Source organism: Schistocerca serialis, chromosome 6 (assembly GCF_023864345.2).
Source record: "Schistocerca serialis cubense isolate TAMUIC-IGC-003099 chromosome 6, iqSchSeri2.2, whole genome shotgun sequence".
Classification (NCBI taxonomy): domain Eukaryota; kingdom Metazoa; phylum Arthropoda; class Insecta; order Orthoptera; family Acrididae; genus Schistocerca; species Schistocerca serialis.
In genome coordinates this window covers 621,634,526-621,652,406 of record NC_064643.1, presented here as the reverse complement: position 1 = coordinate 621,652,406, position 17,881 = coordinate 621,634,526, and the positions used below count along the sequence as shown (strand labels likewise).

Genomic DNA, 17,881 nt, shown 5'->3' with positions numbered 1-17,881 from the left:
TAATTGCAAAATTAAGTAATGTATCTCTTCTTTTTCTAATAAAACTCATTATTACAATTTGTTTGAATGTTTGTCTAGCAAACCAAGTAAGCAGGCTTCCTAGACACCACAATTTTAATCTGTAACAAAAGTATAAAACTGTTGCAGAGCTAAAAAAGTGACTATTATCAGAAACCTATTGAACAATTTTCTGCAGAAACATCCCCCAGGCTGTGGCTAAGCCATGTCTCCACAATATCCCTTCTTTCAGAAGTGCTAGTTCTGCAAGGTTCGCAGGAGAGCTCCTGTAAAGTTTGGAAGGTAGGAGACGAGATACTGGCAGAAATAAAGCTGTGAGGACGGGGCGTGAATCATGCTTGGGTAGCTAAGATGGTAGCACTTGCCCGCGAAAGGCAAAGGTCCCGAGTTCGAGTCTCGGTCTGGCTCACAGTTTTAATGTAAATCTTACTCCTCTCGCATTTTTTTAAAAGACTTTACCATCGACAATAGTAGTGACAACAACAAAGGAGGGAGGGGGAGATTACAAGTTCCAACACATCTTAATCTGTGAAGCAGGAGTGTTCGCAGCTATGTGGGAATGTGTCTTGTACAAAAATTAGCAGGTAGACCAAGTACGAGGAATGAGGACTTCTCATACACTGATGAGCTACTGATAACAGAGATAGAAAGTCTGTAATATTAACTGTCATCAGCAACAGTGCTGAACTACGTTCTTTTCAATAATATACACAATAGTTCTGCACTTAACTTTCTTCAATTCCATGGTCTCTGCAACAGGGAAGTAACTTTAATACATTCTTGAAACAGTGTTTTACATATTTTAACTAGCAACTGGCAGCAGTTTATTCACATAATTCCACCTCTACTGACCACAATAAATGCCTAACAAAAGCCAGCAGTGTAAAAATACAATTAAATAATCTCTATGAAATATTAGAAATACAAAGGATTCCCCCTACATAGACAATGGGCATTTGCATTAACTATCAATTATTGTTCTTGAATTAAATGACAGTCATCTAGTTCATCAAAGAAGTGTTTTATGCTCTGATATGGTGGTCTATTTTGTTGTTTGAGCACTGTGCTATCATCATTTATTCATTCATTGTGTTCCGTAGAGACCATTAAAAAGGAGAACCTTTAGGGTGTTGAACAAGTCAAAGTAAGTAACAAAATACAAGGAAATGGTAGAAACGTTATTGTATACTGTATTAACAACAAACTATCACCAATACTATTCATGTTTATGTCAGCTAAATTTAATCAAGTAAATTAGAAAAGAAGATACTACTTTTGAAAGAGCTGCCGCCTATTCAGTTACACTTAATATTTACTCTATGTTGCTGCTGTTAGCTTAATATTTACTTGATTGAAATCATAACTTCCCTGAGTAATACTCGACAACATCCATAAATACTCAGTCCTACTTGCAGTACGTTAGTATTTGTCATGTAGATTTACAACAAACACTGCGAGTTGCCACACAGAAAACATAATTTTTCATCCTTGCATCTTTATATTCAGACAATTGAATCAAAAAGTGGCTAATGAATATGTTTTTAATTTTCTTCTGAAAAGGTAGGGATTTACAATTTCATACTGTATGTTAGATGGGAACGTGAATATTTTCCCATCAGAGTACAGAACTGCAGTCTGTACACTACACAAAGAGGCAAAATCTAAAAGGAGAATAATTTTTTGAACTGTACTGCATCTGTGAACATCACAATGCAGAAGAAACTAATATTTATTGTCAGCAACAAAAGGCATTAATGATTAATGTATTATGAAGTGAGAGTAATAATTCCAAGATCCCCAAAATGGCATCTGCTACCTATATGGTTATCTGCTTTATACAGTATTTCTGTTGATCATGTCCGCTCGAAAAACATTTACGTGCACTGCCCCAGAAGATAATTCTGTAAGACAATAAGAGGGAAATATGCAAAACAATCAAACAGCCCCGTTTTTAGATCAACACAATGAGAGATGCTTCTAAAGAAAAACCTGCTGAACTGAGTCTCTTGATAAATTTATCTATGTACTGACTCCATTTTAGTGTGCTATTCAACTAGAGCCACAAGAAATTTTATACTGTCTTTCATTTAGTGCATGAGCATTGCTAGGTCTGGTGAAGGCTACATCAATGGAAAGAACAGGATGAAATAACAACAATAATACAAAAAGGGTAAGATTGCTACTCACTCATACAGAGGAGATATTGGGTTGCAGACAGGCACAATGAAAAGAATGCTACACACTGAAGCTTTTGACCAAAAGGCCTTCTTCCAAAATAGAGAAAACACACACACACACACACAAGCACAACTCTCTCTCTCTCTCTCTCTCTCTCTCTCTCTCTCACACACACACACACACACACACACACACACACACACACAGCCACCGTCTCTGGCTGCTAAGGCCAGTACAGATTATTATTTATTAATATTTACTGATACAGAACTATCTATCTTTACCGGCACAGCAAACCACAAAGAACTCCAGGAATTCAGAATGTTCATCAGTAGCAATTTTCAGCGTAACAAAATATTATATACCCAGATAATGTGGAATTTGGGTCCAGCATCACTTCGTACACTTAATCGATGAAATCATGTCCACTGGAACATATTCTTCTACTCCAGGCATCAACAGCAGACTTTCAAACCCAGCTCACTTGGTGTATTTCAGAGATGGGAAAATGGTGTTAAGAACACAAAAAACTCTCTGTAACTGGAGTGCTTAATTAACTGTAAAGTGGACAAAACCATATCCACAAAGTGTTGCACAGTACTGATAATATGGCATTCTTGACAACACCAACAATGAAGCTCTTATAATTACACAACAATCATGAGCAACTGAACTCCACTGAATTAGGAGTGCCTAGTTAGTAGCTGTTTTCACCCTAATGTTGGCATGATAGGGTTCCCTCAATGCATCCAGTCAGGTCTCATTCCATGTGCATAAAATTTAAGCTTCATAGTACCAGGGGCAGTCAAATGAAAATAAGACAGATGGAAAAATGTAAGCAGACTGTTTATTATTCCAAAAGTAAACTCCATAACTGTTATCCCACTGTGAGACAAGACAGAAAATTCCTTTACAGAAAAATGTTTTCAACTGCCCTTGGAACCTTGACTGTACCCAGGCATACCACCTTCTCGTCCAAAGCAAATCGACAGCCATGAATTCCTTTCTTCAGGGCTCCAAAAATAAGGAAATTGCATGGAGAGAGATTGGGACTGTATGGAGGATGTGTAAGTGCTTACCAACAAAACTTCTGCAAGATACTAGAAACAACCTTGGCAACATGCAGGCCCATGTACACTGCAGAAGTTTTGCTGGGAAGCCCTTTCACATCCTCCATACAGTCCCGATCTCTTCCTGTACGGTTTCCATGTTTTTGAAGCCCTCAAGACGGTCATCTGTGGTTGTTGATTTGCTTCGGATGGAGGTGCATGTTTGGGTACAATTGTGGTTTCACTGGCAACTGCACACATGAAGGCACTGTCTATCTTGTCGCATAGTGGGATAAATGTATTGACAGTTATGGTGATAGCATCTGAAATAATAAACGGTTTATTAACTTTTTCCATCTGTCTCATTTTCATTTAACTGCCATTCACATAAATGGAAGGGGATTCCTTGGACTTCATAATCAGAAAAATCTTGAAAAAAAGTCAGCAACTTTGCAAAATATTACTCCTAAAAAAACTAAACTCCATGCGAACAGGCCATGGAGGACCAACGGTACCGGCCAGCCTCCGCATCATCCTCAGCCCACAACCATCACCAGATGAGGATATGGAGGGGCTTGTGGTCAGCGCACCGCTGTCCTGGCTGTATGTCAGTTCACGAGACCTGCATGAAGCCATTTATCATCTAGTTACAGGTTGTTTACTTCAGTTTCCTTAACCAAAAGTGTTCTCATTTGAATAAAACTGATCAGGTGGTGTGACAGGTCAGTGGCCCCAAGGCAGGTAGAAAGAGGGCAGAGCAAGTCAAGCCTTTCTGTTCACGACCCAATCTGGACAACTTCCGGTAATCTTCGCTTTTGAGAGATAGTAGCACATGTAGGAAGTACAATGTCTCTATCTTCAATTTGTTTATGGCAAATGTTTGCTCAGGTATTACTTATATGAAATGATGAAGTAAATTGCCAACGGTCATGCACTCATTAATAGTTTTCTTTTGCAATTTGCAGGTGCGTAAATTAATTGTGCATCAAACTGCCACACCAGCTGTGAAGGAAGTGATGATTTAATGGTAATTTGAATAACAACCACAAAAACAGAACCTGTATGTTCCTCATCACTGCATATGACAAAGTGTGGTATTTTGTCCCTCTCTATATTTGGATTTCAGTATTCTTTCTAAGTTAAATAACAGGTTGTTGATCATGATATCCCTGTTGTAACTTTACAAAAATCACTCATGGTACCCATTTCTTGTTCTGTCGTTTTGGGTGTCTTTGATCCTGATTAGTTTTCTCAATCAAAAGTTAAAATGGTCAGTGCATTGAATTATGAAGCAGAACAGTCAGACTAAAATATTATAAGGGCTCAAGTAGGATTTGATCACATTACATAAATTATCAATAACGGGGTTGAGGAGCTTGTTTCTAATACACTGAGAGTATAGCTTATCATATCTGATCGACACTTTCCTTTCAACCAGTGCTGTAGTGGCACAAAAATGAAGGATTTATCAGTGCTCTACACCTAGTTTCAAACTAAAAGTTTTGAACAGTCTGACTGAGGGGCATCAAGCTCATGGAGGATTCCAATAATTAATATAATAAGTACTTATTATAGATACAAAGAAAATGAGATTTTTAGGGGCTCACATTTTTTCTAGACCTAGGGGTCAAGAGCAACCCTACACCTTTTCCTACAGAGCCAAAATTACAAACAGTTAACTTTTTGTGCAATGGAACCAATCTGTAGGGCAGGAGGGGGTGTTACCAGAAAGAAAAGATTCCAACTTGAAGAATAAGAGCCATTCTAATGGCATGGATGTTACAAGAAACTGAGCCGCCAAACAAACAGATGCACTTGGTCTGGCAGTAGGTTCCTGTGTATTTTGCCTGTGTAAGCCAATGGCAAACATAACAATGGCCTCTTTTTATTCAAAGAAAACGTACCCCACAGAAGATATCTTCTACACCTACTTGGATGGTGTCTCATTGCAAGCAATATGCATTACTTAATGTGGTTTTCTGCTGTGCATATCTTGCCACTGGCAGTGCGTACCAAACGTAAAGCATCTCATCACCCCAGGTGACCTTTTCCATATTTTGAGAGTCCGATGGTGTTGTGCCTATGCCCAAACTAATTCTTCGAATGAATGAATCAATGAATATGATCTGTTATATGCACTGATGAGAGGTACACATGTGGAGCAATGGCTTCTGGCTCCCATAGGGAGTGGTAATTCTCGATGTTATGGATGCCCACCCACGTTGTGGGGCAGCACTGACATGGAGAGTGGTTTGGTGCACTGTGGCCTTTCCACCATTGCTCCAATATATAATAGTTGACAGAAAACCCTCACAACATGTTGTTGTCCGAGGTGGTTGACTTACACCAGGGCCGGCCAAGGCAGGGTGTGCGGGCTGCGGGACAGCCCGTCTGGGCTTTGCTCTGTCTTTCTCAGAAGTACCCAGGACATCACAATGTTTCATGTTGCAGTGTGGCATTTTTTGGTCGGTATGACACTCTTTACTTCGGCAGAATCGTGATGTCAGTGCTGTTTATCCTTCGCTATTTGTTCGTGCTATGAAGGATGTTCACAGGTCCAGTGGCTATTTGCACAAAATAGGCAGTCAAGTAATCTATTGTCACAAGCCTTTACAAATTAATGGGAATGATAGGAGGGATGACAATTCTCATTATATATCATGCAGTTGAAAAAGTGACAGGTACTGCACATTTGCTATGAAATGACATTACAACACCACACAGAAGGAATTTAAAGATTTAGTTGGCAATGAAAGAGCCAAAATTTACAACAATCGATAGACAGGATTCATTGTTCTCTACATCGAGAGGCACTCTGTGCTAAATTTGCAGGCATGGAACACATGAAGAAATTGGTGGTATGAACAGAAAATTTCTGAAGTCACACACATCATTCCACTGACGGCTGCTACAGTTTTTGATGGAACTGAACAAAGAGTACTGTGAAATACATTGGTCACGTCAAGGGGCTTGCCTGCAACGATTTTTCAATTTAAAACTCACCATTGTTGAATTTATGAAGACAGAAGGAGTCTAGTAATGAAAATAAGAACCTCCTGAAAGGATTGCAGACCTAACATTTCAAGTGGACTTGAATACACATTTCCCACAGTAGGACATTGCAAGAAGAGAAATAGCATGTTTCTGATTTGTTCGGATGCATTCAAAGAGAAAATCACGTTGTAGAAGAGGCACATTCTGACAAAAACAGTCCAGTTCCCTAATCCCACAGGTGTTAAATAAAACACGAGGTTTGAAAAATTTTTGTGGCCGTGAAAAAATTACAAGTTTAGTTTCCTACTCATCTTGAGGACATTGCCAATCTCACATCTGTTTTGAGACCATTTGGCATTTCAGTTGAGTCCAATCTCACATCTGTTTTGAGACCATTTGGCATTTCAGTTGAAAGTGGCCCTATGCACATGCAGATGTAACTGACTGATCTGCAAGTTAGTCCCATTTTAAAGACATGACACACTAATGGTAACACCATCCAGGGTGTCTACATTGCTTTCCTTGGGTAGAGTTTCCTTATCTTCATAATGAAAGTTCTATTGATCAATATATGTGCGTGGAAGACGTTTTTTAGATCAGGAAACTAAGTAAGTCACAATATTGTGGCAACCCGAGGGCAAAAATCTGTGAAACTGTCTTTGTCTGTCTGTCTGTATACCAACAGTTGGTACTAGATAAAAATTATGTCTTCAGTGTGCCAAAAATAATTAAATAGTACTGAAAATTTGTTTTGTTTTTTATGTATGTTATTGAAAAATGTGAAATATAAAACCAAATCTTAAGCAATCTGACTCCACTGCCATTTAAATATGTTGCAGCTACAGTTGCCCCTCCTCGAGCTCAGACGGTGCAGTATGGCGGTAGGGGAAATGTGCCAGCATGAATGAGCTCTATCGCACTCGTTCCTAGGCAGAACCCGCAGGATTAATTCTGGACCCCTCTGACTTAGATGGTGGCCACCTGCCGAACAGAGGTACTGACAGTAAACTCTTGACACAGTGACATAGAAAAAGTCCAATGCCAGCACAAACTTGGAGGCAGTGTCTCCCATGTGCTCAGCATCCATAATTAGGCCACAATGAAATATGCTATCTTGCACTAAACTGGCATGTCAATGGTTAGCACAAGATCTGAAGACATTCCAGTCATAAGACATATCCCATTCACCACGGTGCCAGAGTTCACTCTCTCTCTCGAACACAGCAACTATATCTAATTCAGTTGTTCATATGGTGAATAGCATTCTACGCTTTCATAATATTGTGAATTGTTCATGAGAGTACTATACTAATGTGTTTAATTATTAATATTTCTGAGTTTAATATTCTTACCTCATCACCAACAACAACATCTGTATCAGGCACTGTCCATACTGGTGGCTCTGAGTTAGGTAATTCTTCTGCACTGGACTGTCTGTTAAAAGCAGCTATTTGTTGTGGCGGTGTAGCATAGCGCCTACGGCCGTCTGACTGAAGGCATGACTGGAGAGTGTGTGATATCTGCAGTCTGCATTCTTCCATTTCATGAAGAATTTCCTTTGACTATAAAAATTAAAAATAAGATGACAGTAAATGTTATACTAGTAAACAAAAATAACATGAACAATTATAAATCAAGTGAGACCATTCCTTCAGTTTGGCTAAATCACGGACAACCCATTAATGGCATGCCACAAGTTTTAATGTTTGGCTCACTCCTATCTTTTTTCTATAGAAATAATATCCAATCATAGAGAAATAAAGTGGAAATTATTCGTATATGTCAGCACTGGGAGCATCATAATTATATAAACAGTGGTTGGGCAGCATCAAAAAGAGTGTGAAGTCCAATAAAATTATTAAATAATTTTCTGTAAATTGTCTATTAATTAAGTTAGACAGAAAACTGTTCATAAACTTCTATGCGAGACAGAAAGTAATATTCACAATAGTTTATAAAGTAGCAAAACTGAAGGCACTGCTGCAATAACAAGATAAGTCAAAGTTACAAACTTTCGAGTAAAAAACAAAAAACTGTCCAGAAATTGGAAAAATTTATTAATCAGTCTTGCCTTTTCCCAATCTATATTTAGGCCACCAACATACTGTAATACTTTATTATGTAACCAAACAAGAGATTTATTATGATATTTATTGAATTAAAAAAAAAAACTGGTTTGCATTGCACTAGCACCAAACAACTTTGCTTTCTGAGATGATGTCAAAAAACAAACAAATAAATAATGAAACAACAACTATCAACACTTTAAAAATTACTGAACATGATAAAGACTCTGAAAATTACACAAGAAATGGATACCATAATATATGGTAAATAAGAAGTTAATTGTACTTCGTCTTCTGATGAACTGTGTGTAGCATCCAGAACATTTCTGTCACAGTCCACCTTTTTATAAAAGTCCATGCCTGAGGTTGGCACAAACTTCTTGGCAAGCTTCCTAACACCTTTACATTACTAACTTTTAACAGGCGGATGCACTTTATAAAGTTTTTCCTCAGGAAAAGTTTAGTTGAGGCTTTCTGAATGATGAAATCATGATAGATAACTTGTGATAATGATGCACTACAGTGAACTATATGCTTGTCTGCAGTGGGGTACTCAAAGAATCTGTATTTTGAAACAGTAAACTTTTCATTATCATTAATGTTAAAGTTTGACAAAAACAGCTTTCTTGGATGAAGCAAGAAGTCTAAAAATAGATCTTCTGTAACATCAACCACAGTGAAATTTGTGGATGTATTTTACATGTCAGATTCTGACTACTGTTTGGTGCAATGACAAAGCAAGCCCTAGACATGTCTGGTTCTTGCCTAAAACACCCTACATCGACAAGTCCGTTCTCTATGTTACTCTAAGTTGGTTCCTTGGACAGGTCTCATTCTTGTACCACACAATAGAGCAATTTTAATACTATGCAATGGTTATAAAGTCTCCTTTTCGTCCAAACATGGGGATATCTGATTACTGCTCCAATGCCTTCAATTGCTATCATCCACTCATTGTGATAATGAACAATACAGGAAATTACGTATAAAAAAAAAGACGTAAGTCCACATCATACATATCAAGCATAATAGGCTTATCTGACAATTAATCTATATAATTTATCCAAAAAAGGTTCACATAACACAAGCGTTTAGATAAAAGTGGTATCAGTATGAAAGCAGGGTCTCACAGTGATATAAACTAATGAAATCTTCTTGAGATTCCAGCCGTATCAAGTGGTCAAATAGCCGCTGCACTGCAACTATATTTCAAGCTATGAGTGAACTAGAAGATCAACAGCAACAAAGATGTTGCTGTGAGTCAAGAAAATGCACTAGAGATATTGCCTATAGATAACAGAACACAAGTTTTATCTTTGAGAGTATTACAAGGCTAAAATCTTAGATTTTTCCGTAACAGTGCTGATCTCCATGTATCTTTATCAGTCATAATTACTTCAAATAGGCAATTTAAGATATATTTACTTTTAAAGAAAAAAAAAAAAGGTTCCTTCAGGAATGTCTCAACTACATTAATCCACACATTACGCACAGTCCCAGTTGTAATTCCAAAATTACTGTTACAAGCATTGAAATTATGAAAAAATATTTTTCATCTACATCTGTATGAAATTAATTTTACTAGAGCTGTTTATTAAAATTCACGTAGCTCATTTCTTATTTGTAAATGACATTTTCATGTGTTTATAAAAAAGTGCAAACCCTGAAACCGGCATGATTAACAGTGTTATGGACCTTCTGTGTAGGGCTGCCAATAAGCAAGAATTGGATGCATACAGCTTGTGAATAGTTTTCACATGAGTTCTGTGTTACAACTACGCATGGGTTGCAGCATATATTTCAGTTAGTGATGTTGGGAAGAGAAGTACACACTATGGTCTCCTTTCTTACATCAAGCACAGACAATAATGTTAGGTGAATAGAGGGGACGATGCATTTTATCCAGTTGCTTCTCATAAAACCCCATGGAATAGTGTGGGTGTTGGGATGTTGTCACATTGTAAGGCACTAGCACTGAGGGACAAGTGGATCTATGCCATTAAAACGCATTTGTTCACCTAATATGTCCACAAAATCGTTGGCCAAAAGTAATCCTTCAAGATTAACACCAGCACAACTTACAAATACAACGAAACAACAGAATCACCTCCACAATTTGCACTATGAAGTAGGCACTATAAGAATATCGCATTTCCATCATATGTAAAACTGACTAGTCGCTGTAAATGGGAAAAGATGACACAATTGATCATGTTTCAAGTTTACAATAATTCTTGGTGTATACTGCACAGTTTTAGCAGCACTCATATTGTGACATGTTCTAGGTTGTTGTTGTTGTGGTCTTCAGTCCTGAGACTGGTTTGATGCAGCTCTCCATGCTACTCTATCCTGTGCAAGCTTCTTCATCTCCCAGTACCTACTGCAGCCTACATCCTTCTGAATCTGCTTAGTGTATTCATCTCTTGGTTTCCCTCTACGATTTTTACCCTCCACGCTGTCCTCCAATACTAAATTGGTGATCCCTCAATGTCTCAGAACATGTCCTACCAACCGATCCCTTCTTCTAGTCAAGTTGTGCCACAAGCTCCTCTTCTCCCCAATTCTATTCAATACCTCCTCATTAGTTATGTGATCTACCCATCTAATCTTCAGCATTCTTCTGTAGCACCACATTTCGAAAGCTTCTATTCTCGGCTTGTCCAAGCTATTTATCGTCCACGTTTCACTTCCATACATGGCTACACTCCATACAAATACTTTCAGAAATGACTTCCTGACATTTAAATCTATACTCGATGTTAACAAATTTTTCTTCTTCAGAAATGCTTTCCTTGCCATTGCCAGTCTACATTTTATATCTTCTCTACTTCGACCATCGTCAGTTATTTTGCTCCCCAAATAGCAAAACTCCTTTACTGCTTTAAGTGTCTCATTTCCTAACCTAATCCCCCGAACATCACCTGACTTAATTCGACTACATTCCATTAACCTCGTTTTGCTTTTGTTGATGTTCATCTCATACCCTCCTTTCAAGATACTGTCCATTCCGTTCAACTGCTCTTCCAAGTCCTTTGCTGTCTCTGACAGAATTACAATGTCATCAGCGAACCTCAAAGTTTTTATTTCTTCTCCATGGATTTTAATACCTATTCCGAACTTTTCTTTTGTTTCCTTTATTGCTTACTCAATATACAGATTGAATAACATCGGGGATAGGCTACAACCCTGTCTCACTCCCTTCCCAACCACTGCTTCCCTTTCATGCCACTCGACTCTTATGACTGCCATCTGCTTTCTGAACAAATTGTAAATAGCCTTTCGCTCTCTGTATTTTACCCCTTCCACCTTCAGAATTTGAAAGAGAGTATTCCAATCAACATTGTCAAAAGCTTTCTCTAAGTCTACAAATGCTAGAAATGTAGGTTTGCCTTTCCTTAATCTTTCTTCTAAGATAAGACATAGGGTCACGTGTTCCAACATTTCTACCGAATCCAAACTGATCTTCCCCGAGGTCGGCTTCTATCAGTTTTTCCACTCGTCTGTAGAGAATTTGCGTTAGTATTTTGCAGCTGTGACTTATTAAACTGATAGTTCGGTAATTTTCACATCTGTCAACACCTGCTTTCTTTGGGATTGGGATCATTATATTCTTCTTGAAGTCTGAGGCTATTTCACCTGTCTCATACATCTTGCTCACCAGATGGTAGAGTTTTGTCAGGACTGGCAATACCAAGGCTGTCAGTAGTTCTAATGGAATGTTGTCTACTCCGGGGGCCTTGTTTCGACTCAGGTCTTTCAGTGCTCTGTCAAACTCTTCACGCAATATCATATCCCCCATTTCATCTTCATCTACATCCTCTTCCATTTCCATAATATTGTCCTCAAGTGCATCGCCCTTGTATAGACCCTCTATATACTCCTCCCACCTTTCTGCTTTCCCTTCTTTGTTTAGAACTGGGTTTCCATCAAAGTTCTTGATATTCATGCAAGTGGTTCTCCTTTCTCCAAAGGTCTCTTAATTTTCCTGTAGGCAGTATCTATCTTACCCCTAGTGAGATAAGCCTCTACATCCTTACATTTGTCCTCTAGCCATCCCTGCTTAGCCATTTTGCAGTTTCTGTCAAACTCATTTTTGAGACGTTTGTATTCCTTTTTGCCTGCTTCATTTACTGCATTTTTATATTTTCTCCTTTCATCAATTAAATTCAATATTTCTTCTGTTACCCAAGGGTTTCTACCAGCCCTCGTCTTTTTACCTATTTGATCCTCTGCTGCCTTCACTATTTCATCCCTCAAAGCTAGCCATTCTTCTTCTACTGTATTTCTTTCCCCCATTTCTGTCAATTGTTCCCTTATGCTCTCCCTGAAACTCTCTACAACCTCTGGATCTTTCAGTTTATCCACGTCCCATCTCCTTAAATTCCCACTTTTTTGCAGTTTCTTCAGTTTTAATCTACAGTTCATAACCAATAGATTGTGGTCAGAGTCCACATCTGCCCCTGGAAATGTCTTACAATTTAAAACCTGGTTCCTAAATCTCTGTCTTACCATTATATAATCTATCTGATACCTTTTAGTATCTCCAGGGTTCTTCCATGTATACTACCTTCTTTCATGATTCTTAAACCAAGTGTTAGCTATGATTAAGTTATGCTCTGCGCAAAATTCTACCAGGCGGCTTCCTCTTTCATTTCTTAGCCCCAATCCATATTCACCTACTAAGTTTCCTTTTCTCCCTTTTCCTACTGTTGAATTCCAGTCACCCATGACTTAAATTTTCGTCTCCCTTCACCACCTGAATAATTTCTTTTATCTCATCATAAATTTCATCAATTTCTTCGTCATCTGCAGAGCTAGTTGGCATATAAACTTGTACTACTGTAGTGGGCATGGGCTTCATGTCTATCTTGGCCACAATAATGCGTTCACTATGCCGTTTGTAGTAGCTTACCCGTACCCCTATTTTTTTATTCATTATTAAACCTACTCCTGCATTACCCCTATTTGATTTTGTATTTATAACCCTGTATTCACCTGACCAAAAGTCTTGTTCCTCCTGCCACCGAACTTCACTAATTCCCACTATATCTATATGTCTAACTTTAACCTATCCATTTCCCTTTTTAAATTTTCTAACCTAACTGCCCGATTAAGGGATCTGACATTCCATGCTCCGATCCGTAGAACGCCAGTTTTCTTTCTCCTGATAACAAAGTCCTCTTGAGTAGTCCCCGCCATCATCGTTTAATCATACACTAAAGCTGCATGCCCTCGGGAAAAATTGCGGCTGTAGTTTCCCCTTGCTTTCAGCCATTCGCAGTACCAGAACAGCAAGGCTATTTTGGTTAGTGTTACAAGGCCAGATCAGTCAATCATCCAGACTGTTGCCCCTGCAACTACAGAAAAGGCTGCTGCCCCTCTTCAGGAACCACACGTTTGTCTGGCCTCTCAACAGATACCCCTCCATTGTGGTTGCACCTACAGTACGGCTATCTGTATCGTTGAGGCACGCAAGCCTCCCCACCAACGTCAAGGTCCATGGTTCATGGGGGGGGGGTTATCAATTGTTATAAATGTTTAAAGTGTGTACCTTACATAAAACTATAACAGCAAATGATCTGATGTTACTTGCACCACACTGATTTTACAATTGTTTGTGATAATCCTCTTCAACTTTGCACGTATGAACACTGATGATTGATTTGTATAAATGATTACCTTTCACTCACACAAACAAATTTAACATGGCTCACTGCTGGTTCAAGCCATTTGACTGTGTAACACATTGGTGGCTTGTGTGTCAATAACACAGTTTATGTAGTTAGGTAGTTTCTAATTTAGCCACACAAGGTTGAACTGACTCCATCCCTAACCTTCCCAACCAGGAAAAATACAGGATGATCACCAGGAATCAAACCAGGGACTTCCACATCACTAGTCGATAATGCTGCTTAATACATTACAGATCTGTCCTTTTGCTGATTGCATCTTCATGGATCCCATGTCTGTTACCATCATCTAGGTTACAGAATATTCTTGACTGATTATAGCACTTAACAGCACCACAACTTGAAATGAGTTCCAATCTATGTGCAACGCTCCACGACTTGAAACGAGTTCCAATCTGTGTGCAACGCTCTAATAAAATAAGCTACCAAGATATGACCCATTACCTGCTCCAGTTTCATTTCTGCTACTTTCTATGCTTCTTAGAAGCTCTCCTGCATACCTTGCTGGGCTAATGCTCCAATTACCAGTTTGATGCACAGTTTTAATTTGCCTGCAAGATTTGGAACAGTGAACACTCAGCTGCAGGTTGAAAGATTTCATTCTGGACCATGTGAATTATTGCTCTTAACCCTTAACCAGCATCGTGGGTCATTTCGGACCCACCGACAACAATAAAACTGTCTAACAATGGAAACACGCGGAGTTTCTGTTTCGCACGCCAGTGTAATCTCAGTACATTGTGAGGTGCACCAGGGGCCGGGAGCTCGCTACTTGAAATTTACTAGAAGTGGAGGTACGTGCCATCGTTGGGTCCAATATGACCCGCGATTCCAGATACGGGATTTTTGAAGTTAGTATATACTGATTTATTTTGTGGTGTTTCAGGCACTTTATTGCCACAATGCAGTGGGGCCTCACTGAAAAAGAAATCAGTGAACTATTATTAGACGAAAATTATTCAGACACAGAATCTTTAAGTGATTTTCAGCCTTGTGTTGAAGAGAACATAAGTGACGATGAAAATACACAACAAGAAATTTCTTCTGATTCAAGTAATTCATCACCTGATGATTCAGTAGAAAGAGATATCTGGCTGTCAAGTAGTGCATATTTTCGTGGCAAAAATCAATTCAAGTGGTCTACTCATCCACCAGCTAGGCCCAGAGTCAGAAGCCACAACATCATCACTTACCCGCCTGGTCTCATCAGTACAGCTCGTGAAAAACGGAACATGTCACCAATTGAATCATGGCAGTTGCTAGTATCAGATGAAATGATCGCAATTATTTGCACTCACACTAATCAGAAAATAACAGAATATTCAGAAAAGTATAAAACTAATGCTACTTACACTTACCATGTGAGTATTATGGAAATGAAAGCATTCTTTGGGTTGTTGCTATTATCAGGTGTATTCAAATCTGGCCATGAACATATAGAAAGTTTATGGGCAACTGATGGAAATTGCTGAGATATATTCAGAATAACGATGTCGGTAAAGCGATTTATGTTTCTGTTATCTGCTTTGAGATTTGATGATGTGAATTCTAGGGAAGAAAGAAGAACTACTGATCGTGCTGGTCTCATCTCAGAAATATTTGGAAATTTCATTCAGAACTGTCAGAAAAACTATAGCTGCTCAGAATATTTGACAGTTGATGAAATGCTTTGCCCTTTTAGAGGGAAATGTTTTTTCAGGGTTTATATGAAGCCTGCTAAATATGGCATCAAGATTATGTGAATTTGCGACACTAAAACACACTATTTATACAATGCTTTTATCTATACAGGCAAAGCTATCACTAATAAAACAAGCCAACTCTCAGTTCCAACACAGAATGTAATGCAGCTTGCAGAACCTTTATTTGTAACAAACAGAAATATAACTGCTGACAACTGGTTCTCTTCTGTGGAGTTGGTTGACAAACTGATTGAAAATGGTCTGACCTATGTTGGAACGATGCGCAAAAATAAAAGGGAAATACCACCAGAATTTTTAGCCAATAAACGACGGGTAGTAGGATCTACGTTACTTGGTTTTGTGAATGATAAAACATTGGCATCTTATGTCCCAAAAAAGAATTGAAATGTAGTGGTAATCTCATCAATGAACCATGACAATTCAGTCAATGAAAACAGTGGAAAACCTGAGATAATTGAATTTTACAACAGAACATTAGCCAATAAATGACGGGTAGTAGGATCTACGTTACTTGGTTTTGTGAAGGCTAAAACATTGGCATCTTATGTCCCAAAAAAGAATCGAAGTGTAGTGGTAATCTCATCAATGAACCATGACAATTCAGTCAATGAAAACAGTGGAAAACCTGAGATAATTGAATTTTACAACAGAACAAAAGGTGATGTTGATACATTAGATCAAAAATGCGCCAATTATTCAGTCTCTAGAAGAACTCAACGATGGCCATGTGCCATTTTTTCAGCAAATATTGAATATTTTGAGTGCAAATGGATTTGTATTATGGAAGGCATCAAATAGTGGAAAACATATGAAACGTAATCATCACATAAAAGAAATTGGATTGGAATTGATAAGGCCATTTATCACAGAAAGGAAGATGGAGTAGTCTTCATTTTCAGTAGATTTGAAGAGTAGAATTGATAATTTTCTAGGGGCAGCTGATGAACCACAAAATGACCTACGACTAGAAAATTCACCTTGCAATCCACGAAAACGACGAAGATGTTATTTATGTGGTCCTAAAACTGACAGCAAACAATCACAAAAATGTGATAGATGTCTTAAATACCATCAGACTTCAGGAATAATGTAACACTCTCAGTTCCAAAGATGGCAGGTGCTGACAGATGTGAATATTATAGAATGATCAGTTTAGTAAATCATGGCTGCAAAATACTAATATAAACCATTTACTGCCAAGTAAAAAGACTGGCAGAAGCCAATCTCGGGAAAGATCAGTTTAGATTACGGGGAAATGTAGCAACACAAAAGACAATACTGACAGAATTATTTATCTTAGAAGACAGACTGAAGAAAGGCAAACCTCCACGTACAACAATGGTAGGTTTAGAGAATGCTTTTGACAATGTTGGATGGATACATTCTTTGAAGTTCTGGAGATAGCAGGGATAAAATATAGGAAACAAAATATTATCTACAACTTGCATGAAACAATATGCTATTTTAAGAATAGAAGGACATGAAATGGAGGCAGTATTTGAGAAGGAAGTGAGGCAGGGTTGGAGCCTATCCCCACATCATTCAATCTGTACATCAAACAGACAATAAAAAAAGGAGAAACTTGGAAAAGGAATTAAAATTCAGAGAGAAGAAATAAAAACTTTAAAGTCTGACGGTGACGCTGCAATTCTGTCAGTAACAACAAGGACTTGGACGGGCAGTTGAACGGAATGGATAATGTCTTGAAAAAGGGCTATGTCAATAAACAAAACAACAGTAACGGTATGTAATTGAATTAAAGAAGGCAATGCTGAGGGGACTAAATTAGGAAATATGACACTAAAAGTAGTAGATGAGCTTTGCTATTTGGGCAGAAAAACAGCTGAAGGAGGAGCAGGAAATAACTGTTTAATGTCCCATCGACAACTAGTTCATTAGAGACAGAGCACATGCTCGGATTAGGGATGGAAAATAGCCGTACCCTTTCGAAGAAACCATCTTGGCATTTGCCTTAAGCAGAAAATGGAAATCAGCATATGGCATTGTTGGCCGGGAGGCCCCATCCAGGGAAATTCGGCCGCCGTCAGTCGACATCACATTGGGCGACTTGCTTGCTGGTGATGAGGATGAAATGATGAGGACAACACAACACCCAGTCCAACCTGGCTGGGAATTGAACCTAGACCTGCTTGCATAGGAGGCGAGCATGCTAGCACCCAGTT

At 38.5% G+C, this 17,881-nt stretch overlaps 1 protein-coding gene across 2 annotated transcripts in view; it reads right to left on the bottom strand.

Moving 5' to 3' along the window:
* LOC126484353 (actin-related protein 8) overlaps positions 1–17,881 on the bottom strand; it is a 168,220-nt gene that overhangs the window by 133,413 nt on the left and 16,926 nt on the right. For both annotated transcript variants that reach the window (XM_050107818.1, XM_050107819.1), the window contains exon 3: positions 7,592–7,801. In XM_050107818.1, coding sequence (XP_049963775.1) covers positions 7,592–7,801 — 210 coding nt within the window. The remainder of the gene's footprint in view (positions 1–7,591; positions 7,802–17,881) is intronic.